This window comes from Musa acuminata, chromosome BXJ1-7 (genome assembly GCF_036884655.1).
Source record: "Musa acuminata AAA Group cultivar baxijiao chromosome BXJ1-7, Cavendish_Baxijiao_AAA, whole genome shotgun sequence".
Lineage (NCBI taxonomy): Eukaryota > Viridiplantae > Streptophyta > Magnoliopsida > Zingiberales > Musaceae > Musa > Musa acuminata.
This window is the reverse complement of record NC_088333.1, coordinates 31,089,454-31,116,428: the sequence shown is the minus strand read 5'-3', so window position 1 is coordinate 31,116,428 and position 26,975 is coordinate 31,089,454. Positions and strand designations below refer to the sequence as shown.

The window sequence follows — 26,975 nt, the reverse complement described above, 5'->3', positions numbered from 1 at the left end:
GACTCGACGTTCAATTTTCAACACGATAATTTCTCGATGCAATATCCGACTCTCCTACTCAATAGTTAGACTCTCGATGGTCTAAATTCGTGATCGAAATATTTTCTACGTCATTTATCTCAAAAATATGAGTTCAATAAACTTATCAATTAATTTCATCATCAAAATTTAAAATTCAACATTCATGACACCATAATTTATTGCCTCCCAAGAAATGGCTAATTTGGATACGTGAATTTTGTTCCGTCTACGTTGAATGTTGGGTTCTACCCTATTCTATCCTCAAACACTAACTTAGACCGTGTTGTATGTTACTGGATGCATATTCTATAGTTCATGTTAAAGTCGTAGTAGAGTAACTCAGTGATTGAAAATTTTGGGTTGGATTGTGATGCATAATACACACTCAGCTTCGGTGATCCATAACCATATGTTCTTCAATTGAAATAAATTGCTTTATGATGTACACCACCTCAAAAATACAAAAATAACAATCAGGAAGTTAAAATTTTAATTGACCGTCTTGAAGGTCAAAATGCCGACATAATTTCTTTCTATTTTTAGATTCCTTATTATATAAAACTAAGATTACTTTGATACTATTAACAGTTACGGGTCTAAAATGTTTAATAGCGATACGTTTATACGATCCTATAACTCAACTCAAATCTCTTTTCTTCTTGAAGTAAACTGAAACGTCCGAGCTCGGTGTTTATAATGGTATTTCTTATATCATGCATTGGCATGAATCTGAACCTTTCTTTTTTTGATAAAATATTCCTCTTCAAAATAAAAGAAAATTTAGCTTTTCTTTTATTTTCTCTTTTCTTGCTCCCTTTCTTCCTCATTCAAAATAGTGTTTTCGTTAAGTTAAATTCATGTGCGCGAATAGGTAGCCACAATTAGCTCTGGTCATGATTCCATAACCAAACCAATAAGGGGGCTGATTTTAGAACTAGAATTTTATTATTTTTAATTAAAATTTTGAAAATATAAATACAATATATAAATTAAATTTTAAATAATAATAAAAATAAATAAATTTATAAAACCGATAGTTCAAACCGAAAATGTCAATTTTACGAATTGGCTATTCCGATTTCCCGAATAAAAAAAATCAGAATCGAATTATCCTATATCGATTTTTGATTCGATTTGAAATCAATAAATTAAATTCGATTCGGATTTAAATCCGATTCAACGAATCGAATCATGATTAAACATAATCACAATCACCGTCCTCTGACGCTTGCGGCCCATCAGCAGTCGACATGGGTCCACGACATTTTGTCCTGAACAATTGATTTTGTGTCACGCTGGAGGGAGCCTACTATGCTCATTAAGTCAAAGCACACTAGGATGGCACCATTACATACGTACATGTATTAAATATATGTATGATTAGGTGCCACTCTTGGTGTGTATTAATCCCAAGTCCTTTCTGACAAGACTGCTTCGTGGAACAGGACAGACTCGTCTCGCTGTTCCAACTTGCGTGCAACCTCTGGTGCTGGGACCTGCTGTCACCGGTGTTGTGACACGGAGATAAGATCAAGGCGAATCCGTCTTTGAAAGAGAGGGAGGGAGGGATGTGTTCCAGTCAAGGACTGGGACTGGCAGCTTTGGACCCTAGTGCTGGTCGAACGACTTGAAGGTAAATGTTGCCTTTCAAGCATGCCATCCACCAACCTCCCCTGCAAGTTGCGGAGATGCCAATTGCATGAACTTCTCCCAAGCATCAGAGTTTTCCTTGTACCTCTTTTTTTTTTTCTTGTTCTCTACAGTAAATGGATGCCGAAATCAAGACTTGAGGGATAAGATGATGAGAACAAAACAGGGTAAAGAAAACAGGAGGATGAACAAAGAGGCAAAGAGCTTCTGGAACAGGAAACTTAGACAAGCATTAAGATAGCAAGTTGTTCCAGTGGAAGCTTTTCTGGGTTGAAGCTGTGCCTGTTGCTCCAGTTTGGAAGAAGATGCCATATACAGTGCAGTGATTGAGATGTTTTTGAATTACTGATATGTTTTTGAATTATTACCACAGACATCTACACCTCACGAGGTCTGTCCAACCTATTGATTCATCAACATTTGCCTTAAGAAACAAAGGAATCAGATCAGAAAAGACGAGCTTTTTCTATTGTCATTTCGAATGATGTACACCAATACTCGATCAAGGAAAATAATACAAGAGTAAAGGAGTTGAAGCCACTTGTTAGTGTATCACCAAGTCTCTTACCTAAAACTCTTATTATTCGTCAAAGCAAGAACAGTAAGATTCAATCAGCATCCACTCCATACTCCTCCTCCCTTCTACTGGGGAGGAGCTGAGCTCTGCACAGTGGGCAGGTGACATGCCCGATGTCCACCCACTTATCTATGCAGGCCCTGTGGAAGGCATGGGAGCAGTTGCCGAGCTGCCTGACCTCGTGTCGGGCCTCCAAGGCGCCCAAGCAGACGGCGCAGACGGGCTCGCACCGGTGGAGCCTAGTCTTCCTGTGGTTGGAGAACCTGACGACGGGAAGACCGGTCTTGATGGCGGAGGCGGGGAGGGGAAGGGAAAAGGAGGGGGAGGGGGGGTTGAAGTCGGGCAGCGGCAGGGGGTAGAGGAAGTGGTCTTCGTAGGAGGAGATGAGGCCGAGGTGGAAGAGGGCCATGGAAACGGCAAGCTTGATGCGGTCGAGGAGGTGGACGACGAGGGCGACGGGGCGAGGGAGGATGACGGTGTAGCAGACGGAGGGGAAACCCATGGAGGAGTCAGCCGAAGAAGAGGAAGGAGAGGTGGTGACGGAGGTGAAGGAAAATGCGGTGCGACCGAGGAAAATAAATGGTGGTGGCAAGACGTGGGGTCTCGGTGTGCGTGAGAGAGAGAGAGAGAGAGAGAGAGAGAGAGGTGAACATGCCATGTGAAACCTCTATTTCTTCTTTGTTTTGTGTGTACGAAGCAAAAGCTGCCTTCCCCTGAGAAGGACAAGCTTTGAGTGCAAAAGTTTCATGGATTTTTGTCAAGATTTTCTTTTTCTAAAGCGATCATGTGTCAACACCATTTGATAAGATTCTCATCACCACGTTGTGTCATTGGTGAAATCAAGAAGAAAATTTAGAGCCCAGCTATGCCATCTAATAATCAGATTATTCTTGAAGGATAAAAGACAGCACATGATTTAATCCTAAGATCTTAATCAACTAACTAAATCTTTAATTTATAGCACCATCCAGCAAAGAGGATGGTGATAAGCTTTCTCATATGATTGTAGAAATTAGTCAATGTCAAGTTTAACTTATTATGGAGATGTGTCTTTAAAACAGTAGTTCAATTCTTCTACACAAAGAGAAAGTCAAAAGTAAAATATGTAAGATTGTTTGACTAGTTGACCAATAGATATTTATACCATGCTTAAATATATATATTTATATATTAAAAAAACAAGTCAGTCTACCTAAATTAACATGGTGGAACACAATGATTAATTTCCTTGAACATGTGTTGCGTCTTTAACACCCTATAAATCTTGATGATCATGATAAAATACTGCTTCACATGAAAGCACAAATATCAATCTATTTATGCAGTAGAAAGGGAGCGAGATGCATGCATTGAACCTCTTTTCTATTGCCTTGGTTTCATTTGCTTTCCCCACTTCTGCGGCAACGCATCATGGAAGGTCCCATCAAGCCATGAAGAGTCCTGCTATGAACCACCTTATTTCTGAGGACTTAAGCTGATGGGAGTTCCATTTTTTCAATGAATATGACAAACCTCTTGTCTGCTAAATGCTGGGAGGATCAAGCATCAACAATCTTATTATAAGTCTGCATAATTTGGCAAAGAAAATAAAAGAACGCTTTATTCTTACCATTTAGATTTTCTTCTGCTGACAACTTGCCATCCCTCTTCCACAGAAACATGTTAGGTAGAGACTAGCATTAGCACAAAGAATTATATAATTACTTCTTCCACAAAAGGAGCAGATTTTGCACCTGTTATTGCAGACTTAAGGCAATAATTCAATTAGTCAGAACGATATTGTCAAAGCACAAAAGTATTGTTTGACTGAGTGCCTTCCCATCAGGAAAACATGGCATCTGCTCTAAGCTGTATCAAGTCCTATTTTCAAAAAGACAAAATTGCTCGAGTGGTTAATTTCTTATCAGAGAGACATAATACTTGTGTGAATCATCAATTCCAGCATCTGTTCCTGAATGCTTTCAGGTAATTTGTGGAGCTGAACTTGTTAGATTTGTGTCAAAAGTAAATCATACCAGATGCTCCATTTCACTGCTAAGAAACAAACTGCTTTGTTCCAGAGAAAAGATCACGCTCCTATTCAGCTGGCCCTCACTTTTGTTCTCCAGCAGCTGGACAAAAAAGGACTAGAGTTGCTGCACTTATCTTCGACCTCCATGGACTCTGTTTCGAGATGGGCCATCCATCTATTCCTGTCCTTGCAACATATTACTTTTGATTTCACCTACTATGTGTTAGGCATTTGTATGTGACTCCTCATCAGTAATTTGATGAAAAGCACGGGCCAAGATATGTCCCATGAACATAGGGTCCACAATAGAAGCCCCTGAGAAATCAACCTCAACCTGCCAAAGGCATTTAAATCTATCAATGGTCACAAAGTGATCTAGGAAAATTACAAGTAACTTAAAGGATATATTTGATGATATCTGCAATGCAAGCAATTTATATCACAACTTTCTTACTGGAGTGAAAGCCAAGGGTACAAAGTGACATACCATGATTGTGTAGTATAGACAGAGAAGAAGTCATGATACCATGCCCTCGTCAGAGGTCTTCCTCAATCCAAGAACCCACATCCTACTTTTAATGACTACATCACCTCACATGAATCCCAAAAGAAATGACATCAAGATATTACCAAAATTAAAGACTTAGAGATGCAGGATATCAGAATTCAAATATTTAACAGCATACAAACCAACACACACAAGCAATAAGAACCTGATCAAAGTCTCTGAGTTCGTAAGATTCAAATGACTGAAGGAAAATGAAACAAATTGAGATGCAATCTTTCAAAAGAAAATGATGGGTAGTTCACAACATTCTGAAGTATCTCTCTAGTATTTTTTCCCCAATAGATAAAAGGCAAAAAAATTAAGTATAATTCTTAGGCTTAGCTGAGTCTGTGATGATTTTTACATCTAGCATTGTGTTTACTGGTTGACAAGAAACCAAAATGCTCATCCTCAAAGTGCACAAAGCCATGTAGCAATATAAGAGCTAGGATACTAACAATCCTACATTACAAGAGGACCAAGTGAATTGGTGCGACCCACAATAATGGAAGCATGGTTCGTCATGCCGACATGTACCCCCACGGGGGATCAACATGCGGATCGCCTTGTACCATGCAATTCATAATAGGAGATCCCGTTTCGCCCAATATGAGGTTTGTACTAGTCGAAACGATCGAAATCCGATTGTTACCAACCTATACCGATCGGATTTCGATTGATACCAATCAATGACTAAAATTTGTTGAACTCAAATGGTTCAAACCCTTTCTACCCTCACATTCTCTCCCCATTCACTCTCTCTAACTAATCTACTGTCTCAATCACTTCCTCTCTCATATTTCTCTCGTTCTCTCATTTGTATTTTCTTGAAATTCACAAAACTATGATTTATGGATTGGATCAAGTTTAGGGGGCTAATTATAGAGGAATAACACCTGAGTTAGAAGAAGAACTTTCTTATCAAAGGTATGTAGACAATTTCTCAATCGTATTCAACAACCCATTTGGTTTGGAGACATGACAACAACGTAGACAACAGTGCCTCAAGCGACAATAATGATGTCGAGGCATCAATGGTCCCATCTACATAGTTTGAGTGTAGTGCATGGATCGAAGAATAATATTTTATGTATGCTACTCAAGATTTAAATCATGGTGCTCGATATGATAGTTGGTCATTATTCTTTGAACAGTAGTACAATGATCAATCTTATGATATGGAATAATAGATCATTGGTGAAAGTAGAAGTTTCAACATTCTGCATGCTCTGCACTAATATATGCCACAATCATACTTATCTCAAGGGTTACCTCAGACATGTGGTTCACGACAATCAAACTACGATCATCACCATATTGATATACCAATGACATATGGTGTATCCGTATACTATGTCATGAGATCAATTTCAGGATTGAGTTTGACAAACATGTTAAATTGATATATAAATACATAGGATTGAGAACCTTAATCCACTGTCTATTCAGTTCCATTATTCTTTTTAGTGGTAAAATCAAGTATATCTATCGATCAATTACTTAATTCATTTGAATCTTAAAGTTTAGATTATTTAATAAATAATCTAGCAACTCAAATCATTTCTTTTTTGATAATTCAATATCAACAAAAGAATGGTCCAAAACGTATCACAAAGCTACTCCTTAGAACCTTAAAAAGATATATGATACTATTCTTTCCTAATTATCTTTGCTAAATTATACTAAATTTATATTTATTTTTAACTTAAAAACCTAATCTAATTTTTATTCTTCAAGAATTTTTAAAATTATTTTTGACTATTTTTATGTGTTGTCGATACGTCCCACCGTACTGACACATAGTACATCGATACAGAGTGATGCATATCGTACAGATTGATACATCAATATGGACCGGTAAAACAAACCTTGAATAGAAGAATTCAAACTCCTTACATGTTCTGAAACAAATTAAATGGTTTACCTATATCTCTAGTTGTACAAATTAAAGAACTCCATGATCGAAGTAACTATGCAAAAATGTCCTCCATCCATTTATTACAACTTTAAATAGCAGACAACACGAGTAGCAGTGATAAATATCTAATAATGACCTTCAAATAGACAAGAACATAGCTGACATAAATCAGTTAACTCTGCATACAAATCTGGAAGAAACATCTAATTGAGCAAAAACAATTTAAACTGAGACGATTAAGCCTCGAACCAAATTGAAGCGCAAGAAATGTGTCCACATAATTAATAACTACCACAATAATCGCAACAAACATTGATAACCAAATGATATATGAGTAAAAAACCTAATTCCGAACTGAGAACCAAATGATGCTGAACTGAGAACCTTACTCCAAGATTCAGTAAGAAAGAAACATAAATAAGATAAAGAAAGAAATATTGAATGAGAAACATACTGAATGAGATACATAAATAAGATAAAGAAAGAAAATCTAGGACCTTCGCCATCCAAATAAAGCTTAAAAGTTCATGTCTTGGAGGTGGCATAGTGAAATGAAAGATAAAGAAAAGCAAATGATCAAATGCAGCTCAATAAAACTCATCCTAGGAAGATACGTTGAAGCAGCAGGCCTTTAGTACAATTCCGATGAGTTTCAAATCGACCACGAAACTGATCTCCACCCTTCTGAACCACCTTTTATGGCCCTCCATGGCCTAACACCAACATATCCCGCAGAAATCCCAAGGAAGAGATAGAGAATGATCATCCCCGTCAACAGCATGCCCTGCGACGCAGGGGACATGAAGCCAAGAGCAGCGAATACAATCATCACGGCTGCAATACGTGTAATTTGCACTCCATCACCAACCATGACACAAAGTAGCTTCAAGCATGTTGGCTCCCTAAAAACATCACCCCACGACAAGTTTCCAGCCTGATAGCTACTCAGTCATTTGAGCTTGAGACTCTTCATCCAGTTCCTCATATCTAGTAAGGTCCCTCCTCACAGTCCTCAAGAATATTGCAAAGAGTATTCCAGCCGGAAAGAATATAGCCATCAAAGAGTTCATAATTGAGAACCAGTGAAACTTGTCACCCTCCGTCCTGAGATATGCATCCCACCTCGAGGGCCATCTGACATCACTTTTCACAAATACGACTTCATAGGTGAATGAGATCTTCCCTTGTTCCTGAATTGCTTGGGACTTGTCAAGCTCCAATGAGCAGTCCACCGGATCAACTTTATCATACATGCTAAGCTTTGACATAGCAGTTGTATCTCTCTTCACACTGCATGGAAAAACGTCAAACCCAACAATCTCATACCTGGACATCTTCTTCATTTCAGTCTCTGAGATCTTCCATCCCTTCTACCCCTGTGCTAATTATCTCTGCACGGTTCCCTTCATACTCATGGACCAAGACCTTAAACTTCAAGTGATTGATGATATAATATTCAGAACTACCAGCCGGAGTGTAGCCAATAGGAAACCCTGTCCATTGAAAGGTGACCCCATTCTGTTCAGTGAATCTCCTAACATGAAGGTTGTCAAAAATCATGTTCGCCTGATACAGATTGTGCGTCCTCTGCTTCAGGAGCTTCACCTCACGTTCATTCAACGGGCTTGTGGTGCAGAGGTAAAAGGATTCATTGGCGTTGACATGTAGTTGGTAAGGGGAGTTATCAATCTAATCCCCCATGAGAAGCTCGCCCAAATTCTCCGCACTCTTCTTGATCCCTCCCTGCGGTTGGCAGTAGGGAAGGCTGTAGAACGAGGTGAGAGAATTCACTTTAAACGATATCATTTCACCTTAAGAATACGTATGCAAATAACTCCCCGGCAGGTAAAACGCGTTGCTCAGCCCCAAATTTAGGATCACAATCAAGAAAGCAAGGATGAAGATGGAAGACCTCAAAAAGATGGAATTTGGAGCCATCGAGGCGCACCAATCAGTGAGATCCTTTCAATCTCGATCTTTTTTGCAGTAACCTGCGATCAAATTCAAAGATGCGATTTTTTCTGTTCACGCAACGGATCAGCGGGTTCAAACACCCATTGAGGCATTGAAGACGTTGCCAATCTAATCCACACAATACAAATCCAAAACAAATGGGCAATAGAACACAAAGCCGAACATTATCATGACTTGCTTCGCATCAAAAGGAATAGGAAACAACCAAGGAGATCATTCCAGGCATATCTTACGAGGTTGTTGAACAGAAAAACCCTGAAATCCCTGGATTAGCACCGAGCGAAGTGAAAGGATCTGGGGATAAAGAAGAGCTTTACCAATCGAATTGGGCCAATGGGGAGAGGAGATCTGCAGGGAGAGAGGAAGAAGGCGAAGAAGCGCTTCCAACGGATCTCCATTGTTCTCGAGAGCTCGCGACGCAAAACCGTCGAGGGACGAACCACGTCCGAGTTGACCCAAGACAGTTAGATATTAGTGCGGCACTAATCTTGATAGCTTCATCTGGACCGCTCATTGGAGTCATTGGGGGCGCATCCAGCCGTTCAGAGTGTAAGCATATATGGGACTTGGACCAGTCCCCGTTGGTGGACCCTTTCCTTAATCCAACGGTTGAGATTAATAGAAGTGAGATGGACCATATCCATCTTCAACTTGGGAAGTACACGCCCCACACCGTCGAGCAAATCACACTCGGGGACAGATTTCTTTTGCGGGGTTCATCGGAGTTGTTCCTCTAATGATAGAAACGCTGCTCCCCAACGACCGACGTCCACACACTCCCACGTGATCATCACGTGCATTTTGTCCTCCTCGCTCGTCGGCTCCATGCGACCGCCTCGTCCTCCGGGCCACCTTTACACGTCATCCTCCCTACGTCGCCAATGCATAAGCCATCGTGATGACTCCACGTGGCGGAAGCAACGTATGATCTCATCCCTCATAAAACAGTACACACAGTTCTCAGGAAAGCATTGGTTCGAATTGTAAGGTCTTGCTTTTGTGGACGAAAAACGCACCCGACTTAGCATGCCAACAGCAGGATGCGCCACGTGGCATCGTCCTGCTTCTTTGTTTTCTTAATATTAATTTTATTGTTATTATTGTTATTTCTCCGGAGGGTCCAAGGCTTTCTCGGCTCGAGAAAGGGAGCCCGCCACCGGAAAAAGTTCGTGGCCGAGGTTTCTCGTCCCTTCGTCGAGAAAGGGAGACGGCCACCGGCCCCTCCCGCCACTCTCCTTTCCTGCTCGCCGTTGCCGTCGGAACTTCGAGGAAGCGAGCCAAGACTTCTTTCCCTCTTTCTCTCTCTCGTTCCCGTCTCCACCCGTTCGTCTCCATTAAGATTCGTGTCGGATCCGGATTTGAGATGTAGGAGAGTCAGTGCGAAGATGCATTGCCGGCGTTGGTGATGCCACATGGCGGTCGCCTGAGGTGGGTTCCGGTCTCCAGGGTTCCCGTCTTCGATCTCTCAGGTGATGACGATTCCTTGCTTGCTGTCTGGTGGGCAAAGGCTTGATGGAACCGATCCGTGATTTGGTGGGTTCTTGATACTTGATGGCGATGCAGGTCATGGCGAGTGATGAGGTACTTCTTGCGCCAAATTGAGCGTCTGGTCGGAGACATGGAAGGAGGAGTCTTGCTTTTCGTGGATGACTTGAAGTCCAGCTGATCCACGTCGTGCCCCTTTTTCTGCCCTCGGCTTCTTGGGTTTGAGATTAGAGCATGGAAGGGAGTTCTTCCGGAGAAGAGCTGGTCGTCGTGAAGGTCCAGGGGACTGCCGATGCCTCTTCTTCATTACCTTTTGTTTCTTGTTAGCTGGATGCTTACGAGGGTTCGTTCCGATGTAGACAAGGAAGCCTTATACCATTACAAAGCAAAGGGAGAGGTGGACTGAGGAGGAGCACAGCCGCTTTCTCGAAGCGCTGAAGCTCTACGGCAGGGACTGGCAGCGCATTGAAGGTTTGTTGATCTAAGTCAACTCGTGATTCAACTTTACCCCGGTCAATTGTGCTCTGTCAGTTGGATACATACTTCTCCCCCTTAAAGACTTAGTTTGAAGCATGAGTGATACAATGTACTGGAATTGTTTGATACTTGATAGAAGCATGGAGTATTGATTTGTCGGAACATAATAGAGTTACACTTATGTTAACCATACTTCTCATCTTCTTAGTTTATTATGCTTGTGACAGAGCATATTGATACTAAGACGGCCGTGCAAATTAGAAGCCATGCACAAAAGTTCTTCACCAAGGTCAGTTTTCTTTTGTTTGTAGAAATCCAGGTATGGAGCTCTACCAACTCTATGTGCTTGATGCTTGAATCAACTTATTGGATTTCCTTTTAATGTTTTATTGAGGTTAGCTTTGTTGATTCGGAGTAGTTGTTGGCAATACATACATACACGAGTGTAACATAGTCCCAAAAAAATAATTCTAACTTGAACCAATATTAGTAAATATCTGTCATAACAACTTGCAGAGTGGATAATGAAGGTTTATTGGCTTTCAAATGCAAGTATGACCATGGCATATCATCGTAGTGCTGGAGTAAGGACACAAATGGTTTTTTGCAGAAATATTTTTAGATTATCACTACCGAAACATCCATCATGTGCAGAAGTATTTCTATACAATTCACTCAATAATATCCATCTTCTATGCAGTCATTGGGATGTCATAGTCTATTTATCTTCTTAATTAACTGTGTCATTAATTTGACATATCCTATCAGAGTAAGAAACATTATCCTCAATGCAATTTTTATCTTTGTCATAGGGGGCGTGATGCTTCTAAAAATATTTTCATCTAGTAACAATATGATAGTATATGGATTTGCAAAGGTGAAATTCTGGGAGAGATGTAGTAATAGACAAGAAAAAGGTTTCATTCTGAAGGCTAGGGGAACCTCTTGCTTGTGTAATTGAAGCAGCAAGATTAGGCTGCCAAAGAGGGTAATACTAGAAGAATGTTCAGCTATGGCGATGCATTATGCATCAACCTAGTAAAATTATGCCCAACAACTTGGAGTTCTTTCAACCATCTGAAATCCATCTTAATTTCACGGCCAAATTGAGATTTATGTTTGCAATCAGAAATCAAGTGATAGATCAAGTTACCACAAGGCCATGTAAATCCTTAAATAATTTGAGCTAAGACTAGGAGGAATACAATAGCTCAGTTGTTTTTTCCCATTCAATTTAGCATTCAATCACTATGAAAAAAGTTTTAATGAATTGAAGTCAGCTAGTGAGTAGTGAAGGGGGCAACCAATGGTGTACTATGTGAAAGTAGACGATTATGCTCAAAGAATACTAGATTCTATCATGAAGTAAGTGTTGTGATGTTAATTTGGTAACACAACAATCTTCTAATATTATCTTATCACCACAATTGAAAACTTCTGCACAATTATTGGACCTAAAAAATGGAAATGCATGAATATCAGCCGATGCGGGGGTTGGTAATTTCAAATCAACGTAACTAGATAGCTAGTTCTTTATAATCAGAGTCCTAATAATTGGCTCCAGAGTTTGAAAATCATACTGTATATGCCTTAAAACAAGTCAAATTACAGCTTGAAAAAGGAAGCTCTTGAGTGATAGGACGTATTTTGGCCCTATGTGACGCATCATCGTACACCTCCATAACTACGGGGTGCACGCCACGTTAAAGCTCCAACAGTGTTACTATGCGGCCTGAACACCCCAAGAGCTAGGGGAGATGCCGTCTGCTATTAGGGCAGTGTCGTCTGACGACGCTTAAGCACCCCCGAAGATGCCATCTCGTCAGAGAGGTTCTTCCGCCCCCAGAGTCAATGGCCATGCTAGACTCGGGCTCGACCAATTCCCGCACTCAGGTATAAATACCCCCGGGCCCGACCGGACAAGGGGAGGAGAAAGAAGGGAGGAAAGATTCGGGACGAATTTAACTTGCTCATCGGAGGGGCTAAAGTTGGGAGTTATCCGACGAGGACATTTTTGCAGGGAGGCGGTCGCCACCAAGCCACGAATGCCTTCTTCCCACAGACGGCGCTCGGTACGTAGGGGAGGGTGACCTAATGAGTCAGACCCGTCGAGTGTTAGCCTGCACCTCTCATCTCCAGGAGGCTTCCACATCAGAAGGAGGAACTCCAACAATCCAAGGGGAAGAGAGGGCGCGCCTTCCCACAAACAATGCTCGTATCGATCGACCTTGGAGTGTCCACCCGTAACGAGGCTCAAGCAGACCTTGCCACCTCAACCGGCACCCGACGTGTTTGAAGGGCGCAACCACTCCATCAACTCAATAGTTCCACCAGAGGTTCCCAATGTCGGCAGGTGAGCCTAGCCGTGCTGACTCGTCAGTCACGGTATGTTTGTTCACTAACATTTTGGTTTTAAAAGGAGAGCCCATGTCGTAGGAATAGCTGGCACGAACTCGCCCTGGGAGGGAGCTCCCGACCGACCTCCCTTCCGTCGAGCCAGAAGGATAGGCCCTCTCTGCCCCTATGGATGGAAGGATAACGACTTCAACGCCTGATCGTTACTGGCGTCTGTTCAATGACCCGGGACTATCGCCCTCGGGGCTTGCCCCGAGGGGCCCGGCTGTGATGCCCGAGGCGTTCCTTAGCCTAACCAAGCAAGTATAGACCATGGCGGGCATGATGCAGATGCTCACCCCGATCATTCCCTAAATTGAGTAGCTAGCAACCCCCCCCGACCGATCCAGCCCGACAACCCCCGACTAGGGAACGACTCGAGATCAGAGAGGCCTGTGGGCGAGCGATGGACCCGAGCGGTCCTTCCAAGCAAAATGCACTTGCCCCTTGCCAAGCCATGTTATCTCACCTGGAGACCGATATCATATCATCTGACTCGACGGACGACTCGCTTAGAGCCCAGCTATCATGGGTTAACTAGCACCTGGATGCTTTCCAGTGCGAGCTTCGGAGGTTGCATAATGAGACCGGCGAGTGTGCCTCGGACGGGTCCCCTTTTACCCAGGAAGTACTAGATAAACCAGTGCCCCTCAACTTTAGGTTCCCAATATTGGAAACATATGATGGAGGCTCCGATCCCATGGAGCACGTCTCTGTATTTCGGGCCCAGATGGCCCTCTATGGCGCCTCCGATGCACTGATGTGCCAAGCATTTCCAACCACTCTAAGGGGGTCGGCACGGACGTGGTTTAGTCAGCTACGCCAAGCTTCGGTCTCGTCCTTCGACTAGCTGGCCGAGGAATTCGAGCAAAATTTCCTCGCTAGGGCGCGACCCAACCCACTATGGCCACCTTGCTCGCACTGTCCCAGCGCGAGGACGAGTCACTCTCTCAGTTTGTGGCACGGTTCGCCGTCGACATCCGGAGTTTCCTGGATGCTCATCCTTCTCTAATCTTGCAGGCTTTTCTGATGTGTTTGAAGCCTTCAAGGTTCTTTTGGTCGCTGATCAAGAAATCGCCGGCGACCATCTCCGAGATGCTCCAACGCGCCAACTTGTATGTTGCCGCCGAGGCTTTAGTGGCAGGGAGGCGCGTGGAAGGCAAGAAGCCGAGGATGGAGCTGTCTCGAGGAATGGCCTCGGCAGTCCCGACATCTTCCCGCCGAGGGCCCAACCGACAAGAGTTACTACTCCCAAGAACCCCACCTCTCCCCCTAAACGCATCCCGCACTGAGATCTTCCTCTAGATCAAAGAGATGGGTCTCCTGCAGCAGCCTCGCCCTATTAAGGCTGCCCATAGAGGCCAATCTAAATACTATCGGTTCCACTGGGACCACGGCCACGACACGGAGGACTACCATGACCTCCGGAACTAGATGGAAGCACTTATTTGGAGAGGCCACCTCAGATGCTATCTCAAGTCCCAGGAGGAGACTCCATGCCCCAGAGGGCCCCCCGAGAGATAGATCAATGTCATCTCCAGCGGGCCGGTAGTCGACGACACTAGCACGATAGTAAGAAAGGCCTACATACGCAGCACGGTGGAGAAGCATCCCCGGCCTGAGCACGAGTCTACAATTACCTTTGGGGCGGGAGAGGTCGAGCACTCCCACCATGACGACGCTTTGGTGATCTCCGTCCAAATTGCCAACGCCCGAGTCAAGAGGGTGATGGTTGATACGAGGAGTTCCACCGACGTCCTCTACTTCGACGCCTTCGGGAGGCTCGATTTGACCCAGGAAAATCTTACCCCTGCGATGTTAGCTCTTACAGGGTTCATCGGAGACTCCATCTCCCCGCTCAGAACCATAGTGCTCCCCGTCACTCTCGGGGAGGAACCAAGGGCGAAAATAGTGTTGAATCTCGTATTTTGATGATGACAACCAATTGATAATTGTGTTTATGTTTTAATCTACATTTTGAGTGATGCAGGATGCTTCGATCAGGATGAGATAATTAAAGCAGGAAAAATCATGTTTGGCCGGAGGAACATGTCAGAAGATTGGACGTCGGGCCAATGGATCGGTCGACGTATCGATAGAAGGCTTCGAACCATTGACTCGGGCATCAGGCCAAGAAGAGCGGGTATTGCACCAAGGATATCAGAGTTACGGAGTCAATTGGCTGATTGGGTAATAGGCTGTAGGAGAGGATGATACACCGAAGAATCGGACGAAGCGTCGAGGGACCAATGACATGCCGGACAACTTGATTAATGCTTAGTATTAATTGTCTATATTGAAGTTTGTTTTACATGTGCAGGATTAACTACGATTGAAGTAAGACATACAGCAGGAGTTACACCGAAATCAAGACCATGATCACGTTGGGGATTCGAGAGTTCGACAGAAGTCCGGACGGTCGTCGGAGGTTCTATGGGAACAAATCCAAGAAGTCCAAGAGCTTGCTAAAGAAGCTCGTCGGAACTCGCCAAGTGGATCATCGCAAGTCTAGGAGTTTGCCGGAAGTCTGTTGGAGCATCGCTGAGGGTTCGTCGGATGTTCGTCGGAAGTTCGTTGGAAGCTCGTTGGAAGAAGCGATTGACGCACTAGAGCAAGTTACAGTAAATGTCTTAAGAAATATCATAGTTAGCATGTAGATTAAGCTAGGAATGGGATGTGATCCCATTAACTTAATCTGGGGGCAATTGGGCCCTTGACAGACCCAAATTGGGCCGAATGGATCAGTCCATTCAGACCCAGATTTCCTGGCCGGCGGTGGCACCGCCTAGGAGCTCAGGAAAGCTGAGAGGTGCAACCGCCCAGGTCAGGCGGTGGTACCGCCTAGGCTTAGTCTCCGAGCGAGACTTGGCGGTGGTACCGCCCCTGTCAAGCGGTGATACCGCCTGAACTCAGTCTTCAAATGAGACTGGGCGGTGGTACCGCCTAAGCTCGATCTCCGAGAGGTAGTACCACCCAGTTATGGCGGTAGTATCGCTAGGACCCCGAAAATCCGAGAGATGATACATTTGAGCTCTAAATTCAAATCAGTTTGGGCCTATATAAACCCCACCCTTTCCTACATGAAAGGGCAACCAAAAGGCACCAAAAATCCAATCTTACTCTGTGATTTTTAGAGCTCAAAAGTGTTGTATAAGCTAAAAGTTCTCCTCCCTCTTTTCTTCCAAGTTTCGATCATTCAAGAGAGGAGTGAAAATTCTGTAAGGGTTGTCTCCTAAGCCCGTCAAAAGGAGTGAAACTATAAAAGGGTGGTTGGCCTTCGCTTATTGAAGGAAGGCCTCTAGTGGACGTCAGTGACCTCATCAGAGGAGGAAGCCAAAAGTGGATGTAGGACAAGATTGACCGAACCACTCTAAAATTGCGGTGCTCTTTGGTTTGCGTTTCTTCTTGCTGCTTACCTTACTGCAAACCTTCATATGTGCTTTACTTCCTTATTACTTTTACTGCACTCCTTTACGAACTCGCTTTTAAGTTAAGTTTCTGAAAACAGTTTTACGTCGGAAATAATTTCATCATATGAATGTAGTTTTAATCGTCGAAAGTTTTTCGCTGCACTAATTCACACCCCCTCTTAGTGCTCTTGATCCTAACAAATAGTAATGACCACCTTCATGGTGGTCGACCTACCATCGGCCTATAATATCATCCTCGGTTGCCCGACCCTCAATAGGATCCAAGCGATGGTCTCCACCTATCATAGAACCATCATGTTCCCAACCTCGGCAGGGATTAGGGAGGCTTGGAGGGACCCAAGGGAGTCGAGGCGATGCTACCTCACCGTAGTTGCTCTCCCGCCAATGCTTCTCCCAACCCCAGTTCCCGACCTCCGCGAGGCACCTATACCGCAAGTGACGTTGGAGCCCCCAAAACCGCTTATCAAGGTGCCCTTGAAGCGGGGCCAACTCGACCAAACCGTTAGAGTCAGGACTTCGCTCCCCGAAGCAGACCAGCTCCACCTTGTGGATTTCCTAAGGGAGAACGTCGACCTATTTGTTGTTAGGATCGAGAGCACTAAGAGGGGGGGGGGGTGAATTAGTGCAGCGGAAATCTTACAGCGATTAAAAACCAAAAGCTGCGTTCGTTCAAAAACTGTTATGATGCAAAAGTAAATTCTCAGTTTGTATCTAAGTGCAGTTTGCGTCTAAGCGCAGATTGCGTCTAAGCGCAGTTTTGCGTCTAAGCGCAGTTTACGTCTAAACTCAGATTTACGTCTAAACGCTGTTTTACGTCTAAACGCAGATTTACGTCTAAACGCAGACTTACGTCTAAACGCAGACTTATGTCTAAACGCAGTTTTACGTCTAAACGCAGATTTACGTCTAAACTCAGATTTACGTCTTAAACTCAGATTTACGTCTAAACGCAGATTTACGTCTAAACGCAGTTTTACGTCTAGACGCAGATTTACGTCTAAACTTTGAAACTTGTTTGTATACTCGCAGAAGGCAGTATGCAGTTGGAATCAAGACGTAAACGTGAACTGAGATCTGATGATTGAGCAAGGAAAGCCGATTTACGTCTGAATGCAGTTTTACGTCTAAATGCTGAAACTCGTTCGTAAAATCGTAGAGGAAAGTTTGCAGTTATCAATAGGATCAAAATGTAAGTATAAACTGCAAAGAAGCTCGTTCGTAAAAGCACGGAAGACAGTTCTGCAGAGTCAAACGTAAACGTAAACAGTAACGTATGAAAATACGAATTTACGTCTGAATGCAGATTCGGAAGAACAGCACTTAGAACTTGTTCGTGAAAGCGCAGAGAGCAGTAGTAATGAGGGAGGTTTGCAGTAATGATAAAGTGCTCGAAAATAAACGCAAACCAGAGATTTAGAGTGGTTCGGTCAGCCTTGACCTACTCCACTTTTGGCTTCCTCCACCGACGAGGTTGCCGACGTCAACTAGGTGCCTTCCTTCAATGGGCGAAGGCCAAACTGCCCTTTTACACTTTCTCTCCTTTTGACAGGCTCAGGAGACAACCTTTACAGACCTTTCTCTCCTCACTTTACAACTGAAAACTTGAAGAACAGAAGGAGGAGACTTAAAGGCTTTACAACACTTTTGAGCTCTTAGAATCACAGAAAAGATCAAGATTTCGGTGTAGGTTTGTATCTTTTCAGTGCTGAATGGGTGGGGTATTTATAGGCCCCAACCCAATTCAAAATTCGAGCTCAAAACGATCAAATCGATCAAATCCCAGAATTCTGGGATCAGGCGGTTGCACCTCTTGACTGGAGAGGTGGCACCGCCTGGCAGAGCTCGAAGACTGAGCTCAGGCGATTGCTTCTCTCTGCCAGAGCTCGAAGACTGAGCTCGATGGTTGCATCACCTGGCAGAGCTCGAAGACTGAGCTTGGTGATTGCATCACCTGGCAGAGCTCGAAACTGAGCTCGGTGGTTGCATCACCTGGCAGAGCTCCAAGCTGAGCTCAGGCTGATGCACTTCTCTGCCAGAACTCGAAGACTGAGCTCGGTGAATGCATCACCTGGCAGAGCTCGAGACTGAGCTCAGGCTGATGCACCTCTCTGCCAGAGCTCGAAGACTGAGCTCGGTGGTTGCATCGCCTGGCAGAGCTCGAAACTTGAGCTCTGGCGGTGCTACCTCTTGGCAGAGGAGGTTGCACCGCCCAGTCTAGCTCGAAGACTGAGCTCTGGGCGGTTGCACCTCTCGGCTGGGGCGGTTGCACCTCCCAGCCTCGCAGCCCTGGCGGTTGCACCTCCTGGCTGGGGCGGTTGCACCTCCCAACCCCACAGCCCAGGCGGTTGCACCTCCTGGCTGGGGCGGTTGCACCTCCTGGTGCAATCAGGGTCCGAATGGTTCACTCCATTCGGCCCACTTTGAATCTTTTCAGGGGCCCAATTGCCCCAAGATTAAGCTAATGGGATCACCTCCCATTTTCATGCTTAATCATCATGCTAACTACGATTAACTCTAAGACAATTTCTGCAGCTTTGCTCCGATGCGTCAATCGCTTCTTCCGGCGAGTTTCCGGCCAACTTCCGTCGATCATCCGATAACCCTTGGTGATCCTTCTGCGGACATCCGGCATACTCCTGGACTTGCGACGATCCACTTGGCGAGTTCCGACGAGCTTCGCTTGGCAAGCTTCTGGACTTCTCGGATCTGTTCACGCTGAACCTCCGACGACCGTCCGAACTTCCGTCGAACTCTCGAACTCCCAACGTGATCCTGATCTTGACTCCGGCGCAACACCTGCTGCTTGTCTTACTCTTATCGTAGTTAATCCTGCACAACAAAACAAAACTTCAATCGAGACAATTAATCCTAAGCAATTAACCAAGTTGTCCGACATGTCATTGGTCCCTCGACGCTTCGTCCGATTCTTCGGCGCATAGTCCTCTCGTGCAGCCTATTGCCCAATCGGCCAGTTGACTCCGCAACTCCGATATCCTTGGCACAATACCCGCTCTTCTTGGCCCGATGCCCGAGTTCACGGCCCGAAGCCTTCTGTCGATACGTCGACCGATCCACCGGCCCGACGTCCAATCTTCTGACATGTTCCTTCGGCACAACATGATTATCCTGCTTTAATTGTCTCATCCTGATCGAAGCATCCTGCGTCACTCAAAACGCAGATTAAATCATAAACATATATCAAGTAGTTTCATCATCAAAATACGAGATTCAACAATCTCCCCCTTTTTGATGATGACAACCACTTGATGACGGAGTTAAACTTAACTCCCGGAGTTTAAATAAACTCCCCCTATCAATATGCCATATTGATAGAACCTTGAATTCAAACTGAATTCAAGTCATTGCAATATTTATCATGGATACTTGCAATACTTCAACATGAACATATGCATAAACTTATGCATGTCATGTCATCAACATACTTTCATCAACACACTTCTCCCCCTTTGTCATCAACAAAAAGGAGAAGTATCACAATCAAGTGTTTGTGTGTGATATTGGTTCAACTCTTTGCATAAAAATCATAATATCAAGTTTTATCATCATGCAATCTTGGAGCTAGAAGATTTAGCAAGTGTTACATCATGCTTAGAACATTCATGCTATCAAGTTTTAGATATGCAAGTTTTATAGCATATAAGATAGCACTTTTGGTAATGTTCAAGATAGCAAGTTCTATATTATGCAAGCTAGCAAATTAGAGATGTTCAAGAAGGCAACTCTTGCTTCTTGAAAATTTTGCTCATTTTGCTAGATGCGCAAGTTAGCATTTTTGCCTCTTGAGATAGGCAAGATAGCACATTTTCTTCTTTTGAGATAGCAACTTTTTGCTTCTCTTTAGACCAACAAGCTAGCAATTTTTATGATATACAAGTTTCACAATATATAAGCTAGCAAAAATTTCGAAAGCAAATGCAAGATAAATTTCTTGTGTAAGCTCATGATTCTTGCTTCCTATTGCAATGTGCAAATTGCAAGTTTTGCTTCTTGAGATATTCAAGATAGTGATGTTCAAGAAGACAATTTTTCTTCTTGAAATAAGCAAGTTAGCAATCTTTGCTTCTTAAAATAGGCAAGCTCGCAATCAAGTTTTTGCATCTTCTTGACTTGTACAAGCTAACTATCTCCCCCTTTGTCATTGTAAAAATGAAAGAGAGAATACAGTTTTGTAGTTCTCTTTTCCTTTTAGAATGATTTCAAAATCATGACAAATGATGAATAGTCAAGTTATGAATGTCAAGATAATTTTTCATCATGAATATTTTATCATTGCATGTATTATTATCATAAATTAAAGTATTACATGCATGATATTATATCATCATTCATGATTACATTAATATTTCAATATAACAATTTCTTCTCAAAATGTGTAACTTGGCACTCATAGCATTTTAAATCATGATTTACATCATATGCAATACATCACATCATATTTAGAAAGCACAAGTATTGCATGCATAATTGTACATCATAAATGTTTCATATCATGATGGTATCAATTTTGTCAAATTATATCCTACCATGCATGATCAAAACTTCTCCCCATTTTATCATTGAAAACAAGAAGAAAGTAGGGGGTAGAGCATAAAAGTGTTAAATATTTCAATCATTTCAAGGCATTTACATCATAGATAAAGTCATGATTCGTAATTCATCATAAAGCAGATTAGTTTTCAATCATCACATAAGGCATTTAAGGAATTTTTGAAACATAGGAGAAATGAATGTGAAACAAATCTTTGCAAGCAAAAACACTATCATTCATATTTCAAGATGGAGTTTATAAGCATGAATCATTTCATCAAATCCATTTTAGAAAAATATTTTTCATAAGTGTATGAGAAAATCCGATTGTTAGGATACCAATTGTTAACTGAATCCGAGAATGAAATTAACACTTTCATATATTCAAACATGATTTTTGCTATAGATCTTGAAATTAAGTCAAGAAGATCAAACAAGCTCATGATCATGGATAACTTAAAATCACATGCATAAAATTGTTAATAACCATTTCATATTACATCTTTATGCATTACTTTAAATCTAACGTGATTTTCATTCAACAATGTTAATCAAACATGATACACATTATTACTTCTTAACCATGATCAAAATCATCTTATTTGTTTATCATAATATTATTTTCGAAATTATCAGCATGATCATAATTTCTGTATTTTTATTTTTAAACATGTAATTTTCAAGAAAATTAATTCTAAACTAAAAAAGAAAATATATCATGAAAGCATCAAGTAATTTCAAAATAAACCAAAGGCATTTTAATTACCTCAATGTCGTAGGCTAGTAAGGCGTAGTTTGCCGCCTTGCTTTTGTTGACTTTCTCTTCTTCGGAGGAGCTCGATTCATCCCAATTTTTGTTCTTCTTCTTGCGTTTAAAGCAAGTAGTTCCATTCTTTTTGCTTTTTAATTTTCGTTTCATTTGTAGTTTAAGTTCACCATCACTTGAGCTTATGCTCGAGTGGTCTTCAAATGTTCAATGTCCTAAATCCTTCCTGTTCTTTGGAAGGTTGGTTTGTTCATCATTGTCCTCATTACTTGAGTCATCGCTCAAGTGGCATTCATTTGTCCAGAGTTCCAAATCCTTCCTGTTCTTTGGAAGGTGGTTCTCAAGTTCTTCACGTGCATTGCACGTCATTTCATATGTGATCAATGAACCAATTAGTTCTTCAAGTGGAAAATGGTTCAAGTTTTTTGATTCTTGAATAGCAGTTACTTTTGAATCCCAAGTTTTAGAAAGTGAGCGCAAAACTTTGTTAACGAGTTCAAAATCCGAAAAGCTTTTACCAAGTGATTTTAAACCATTGACGACATCCGTAAAACGGGTGTTCATGTCAACAACGGTTTCGCTTGGTTTCATATGAAAAAGCTCGAAATCAAGCAGTAAAATATTAACTTTCGAGTCTTTGACTCTACTAGTTCCCTCGTGCGTGATTTCAAGAGTGCGCCAAATATCGAAAGCCGTTTCACACGTAGAAATCCGATTGAACTCATTTTTGTCCAATGCGCAAAATAAGGCATTCATAGCCTTTGCGTTTAAAGAAAAATTCTTCTTCTCCAAAACCGACCATTCGTTCATCGGTTTGGAGGGAAGTTGAAAACCGTTTTCAATGATATTCCATAAATCCAGATTTAGAGAAATTAAGAAAACTCTCATTCGAGTTTTCCAATAAGTGTAGTCCAATCCGTTAAAGAACGGTGGACGAAAGACCGAACAGCCCTCTTGAAAAGTCATTTCTCTCGGGTGTAAATCCGAAATGAGAAATACCCCGCTCTGATACCAATTGTTAGGATCGAGAGCACTAAGAGGGGGGGGGGTGAATTAGTGCAGCGGAAATCTTACAGCGATTAAAAACCAAGAGCTGCGTTCGTTCAAAAACTGTTATGATGCAAAAGTAAATTCTCAGTTTGTATCTAAGTGCAGTTTGCGTCTAAGCGCAGATTGCGTCTAAGCGCAGTTTTGCGTCTAAGCGCAGTTTACGTCTAAACTCAGATTTACGTCTAAACGCTGTTTTACGTCTAAACGCAGATTTGCGTCTAAACGCAGACTTACGTCTAAACGCAGACTTACGTCTAAACGCAGTTTTACGTCTAAACGCAGATTTACGTCTAAACTCAGATTTACGTCTTAAACTCAGATTTACGTCTAAACGCAGATTTACGTCTAAACGCAGTTTTACGTCTAGACGCAGATTTACGTCTAAACTTTGAAACTTGTTTGTATACTCGCAGAAGGCAGTATGCAGTTGGAATCAAGACGTAAACGTGAACTGAGATCTGATGATTGAGCAAGGAAAGCCGATTTACGTCTGAATGCAGTTTTACGTCTAAATGCTGAAACTCGTTCGTAAAATCGTAGAGGAAAGTTTGCAGTTATCAATAGGATCAAAATGTAAGTATAAACTGCAAAGAAGCTCGTTCGTAAAAGCACGGAAGACAGTTCTGCAGAGTCAAACGTAAACGTAAACAGTAACGTATGAAAATACGAATTTACGTCTGAATGCAGATTCGGAAGAACAGCACTTAGAACTTGTTCGTGAAAGCGCAGAGAGCAGTAGTAATGAGGGAGGTTTGCAGTAATGATAAAGTGCTCGAAAATAAACGCAAACCAGAGATTTAGAGTGGTTCGGTCAGCCTTGACCTACTCCACTTTTGGCTTCCTCCACCGACGAGGTTGCCGACGTCAACTAGGTGCCTTCCTTCAATGGGCGAAGGCCAAACTGCCCTTTTACACTTTCTCTCCTTTTGACAGGCTCAGGAGACAACCTTTACAGACCTTTCTCTCCTCACTTTACAACTGAAAACTTGAAGAACAGAAGGAGGAGACTTAAAGGCTTTACAACACTTTTGAGCTCTTAGAATCACAGAAAAGATCAAGATTTCGGTGTAGGTCTGTATCTTTTCAGTGCTGAATGGGTGGGGTATTTATAGGCCCCAACCCAATTCAAAATTCGAGCTCAAAACGATCAAATCGATCAAATCCCAGAATTCTGGGATCAGGCGGTTGCACCTCTTGACTGGAGAGGTGGCACCGCCTGGCAGAGCTCGAAGACTGAGCTCAGGCGATTGCTTCTCTCTGCCAGAGCTCGAAGACTGAGCTCGATGGTTGCATCACCTGGCAGAGCTCGAAGACTGAGCTTGGTGATTGCATCACCTGGCAGAGCTCGAAACTGAGCTCGGTGGTTGCATTACCTGGCAGAGCTCCAAGCTGAGCTCAGGCTGATGCACTTCTCTGCCAGAGCTCGAAGACTGAGCTCGGTGAATGCATCACCTGGCAGAGCTCGAGACTGAGCTCAGGCTGATGCACCTCTCTGCCAGAGCTCGAAGACTGAGCTCGGTGGTTGCATCGCCTGGCAGAGCTCGAAACTTGAGCTCTGGCGGTGCTACCTCTTGGCAGAGGAGGTTGCACCACCCAGTCTAGCTCGAAGACTGAGCTCTGGGCGGTTGCACCTCTCGGCTGGGGCGGTTGCACCTCCCAGCCTCGCAGCCCTGGCGGTTGCACCTCCTGGCTGGGGCGGTTGCACCTCCCAACCCCACAGCCCAGGCGGTTGCACCTCCTGGCTGGGGCGGTTGCACCTCCTGGTGCAATCAGGGTCCGAATAGTTCACTCCATTCGGCCCACTTTGAATCTTTTCAGGGGCCCAATTGCCCCAAGATTAAGCTAATGGGATCACCTCCCATTTTCATGCTTAATCATCATGCTAACTATGATTAACTCTAAGACAATTTCTGCAGCTTTGCTCCGATGCGTCAATCGCTTCTTCCGGCGAGTTTCCGGCCAACTTCCGTCGATCATCCGATAACCCTCGGTGATCCTTCTGCGGACATCCGGCATACTCCTGGACTTGCGACGATCCACTTGGCGAGTTCCGACGAGCTTCGCTTGGCAAGCTTCTGGACTTCTCGGATCTGTTCACGCTGAACCTCCGACGACCGTCCGAACTTCCGTCGAACTCTCGAACTCCCAACGTGATCCTGATCTTGACTCCGGCGCAACACCTGCTGCTTGTCTTACTCTTATCGTAGTTAATCCTGCACAACAAAACAAAACTTCAATCGAGACAATTAATCCTAAGCAATTAACCAAGTTGTCCGACATGTCATTGGTCCCTCGACGCTTCGTCCGATTCTTCGGCGCATCGTCCTCTCGTGCAGCCTATTGCCCAATCGGCCAGTTGACTCCGCAACTCCGATATCCTTGGCACAATACCCGCTCTTCTTGGCCCGATGCCCGAGTTCACGGCCCGAAGCCTTCTGTCGATACGTCGACCGATCCACCGGCCCGACTTCCAATCTTCTGACATGTTCCTTCGGCACAACATGATTATCCTGCTTTAATTGTCTCATCCTGATCGAAGCATCCTGCGTCACTCAAAACGCAGATTAAATCATAAACATATATCAAGTAGTTTCATCATCAAAATACGAGATTCAACATTTGTGTGGTTCCTCGAAGAGATGCCTGGGATTGACTCGAAGGTGGCGCAACACCAGCACAACGTTGACCCTGGGGCGCAACCAGTAAGTCAAAAGCTTCAAAGGTTTGCCCCCAACTGGTAGAGGGTGATTCAAGACGAGGTCGATCGCCTTATAAAGGCCAGGTTCATCGCTGAGGTTAAGTACCCCTAGTGGTTATCTAATGTAGTCCTCGTCAAAAAGCCTAATGGAAGTTGGAGATGTTAGGATCGAGAGCACTAAGAGGGGGGGGGGGTGAATTAGTGTAGCGGAAATCTTACAGCGATTAAAAACCAAAAGCTGCGTTCGTTCAAAAACTATTATGATGCAAAAGCAAATTCTCAGTTTGTATCTAAGTGCAGTTTGCGTCTAAGCGCAGATTGCGTCTAAGCGCAGTTTTGCGTCTAAGCGCAGTTTACATCTAAACTCAGATTTACGTCTAAACGCAGTTTTACGTCTAAACGCAGATTTACGTCTAAACGCAGATTTACGTCTAAACGCAGATTTACGTCTAAACGCAGATTTACGTCTAAACGCAGTTTTACATCTAGATGCAGATTTACGTCTAAACTTTGAAACTTGTTTGTATACTCACAGAAGGCAGTATGCAGTTGAAATCAAGACGTAAACGTGAACTGAGATCTGATGATTGAGCGAGGAAAGCCGATTTACGTCTGAATGCAGTTTTACGTCTAAATGTTGAAACTCGTTCGTAAAATTGTAGATGACAGTTTGCAGTTATCAATAGGATCAAAATGTAAGTATAAACTACAAAGAAGCTCGTTCGCAAAAGCACGGAAGACAGTTCTGCAGAATCAAACGTAAACGTAAACTGTAATGTATGAAAATACGAATTTACGTCTGAATGCAGATTCGGAAGAACAGCACTTAGAACTTGTTCGTGAAAGCGCAGAGAGCAGTAGTAATGAGGGAGGTTTGCAGTAATGATAAAGTGCTCGAAAATAAACGCAAACCAGAGATTTAGAGTGGTTCGGTCAGCCTTGACCTACTCCACTTTTGGCTTCCTCCACCGACGAGGTTGCCGACGTCAACTAGGTGCCTTCCTTCAATGGGCGAAGGCCAAACTGCCCTTTTACAATTTCTCTCCTTTTGACAGGCTCAGGAGACAACCTTTACAGACCTTTCTCTCCTCACTTTACAACTGAAAACTTGAAGAACAGAAGGAGGAGACTTAAAGGCTTTACAACACTTTTGAGCTCTTAGAATCACAGAAAAGATCAAGATTTCAGTGTAGGTCTGTATCTTTTCAGTGCTGAATGGGTGGGATATTTATAGGCCCCAACCCAATTCAAAATTCGAGCTCAAAACGATCAAATCGATCAAATCCCAGAATTCTAGGATCAGGCGGTTGCACCTCTTGACTGGAGAGGTGGCACCGCCTGGCAGAGCTCGAAGACTGAGCTCAGGCGATTGCTTCTTTCTGCCAGAGCTCGAAGACTGAGCTCGATGGTTCCATCACCTGGCAGAGC

At 43.3% G+C, this 26,975-nt stretch overlaps 1 protein-coding gene and 2 pseudogenes across 1 annotated transcript; 1 reads left to right on the top strand and 2 right to left on the bottom strand.

Moving 5' to 3' along the window:
- Nucleotides 1-2,279: 2,279 nt before the first annotated feature.
- Nucleotides 2,280-2,750, bottom strand: LOC135679696 (brassinosteroid-responsive RING protein 1-like). The gene has a single exon (XM_065193675.1). It carries the CDS (start codon nucleotides 2,748-2,750, stop codon nucleotides 2,280-2,282), a length of 471 nt encoding a protein of 156 aa, XP_065049747.1.
- Nucleotides 2,751-7,093: 4,343 nt separating this feature from the next.
- Nucleotides 7,094-9,124, bottom strand: LOC135679037 (transmembrane 9 superfamily member 12-like; annotated as a pseudogene).
- Nucleotides 9,125-9,824: 700 nt separating this feature from the next.
- Nucleotides 9,825-26,975, top strand: part of LOC135679694 (protein CCA1-like) — a 56,554-nt pseudogene continuing 39,403 nt past the window's right edge.

Excerpts from the sequence above, each read along its gene's own strand:
- LOC135679696 (XM_065193675.1), bottom strand. The coding sequence starts at position 2,750 with ATGGGTTTCCCCTCCGTCTGCTACACCGTCATCCTCCCTCGCCCCGTC.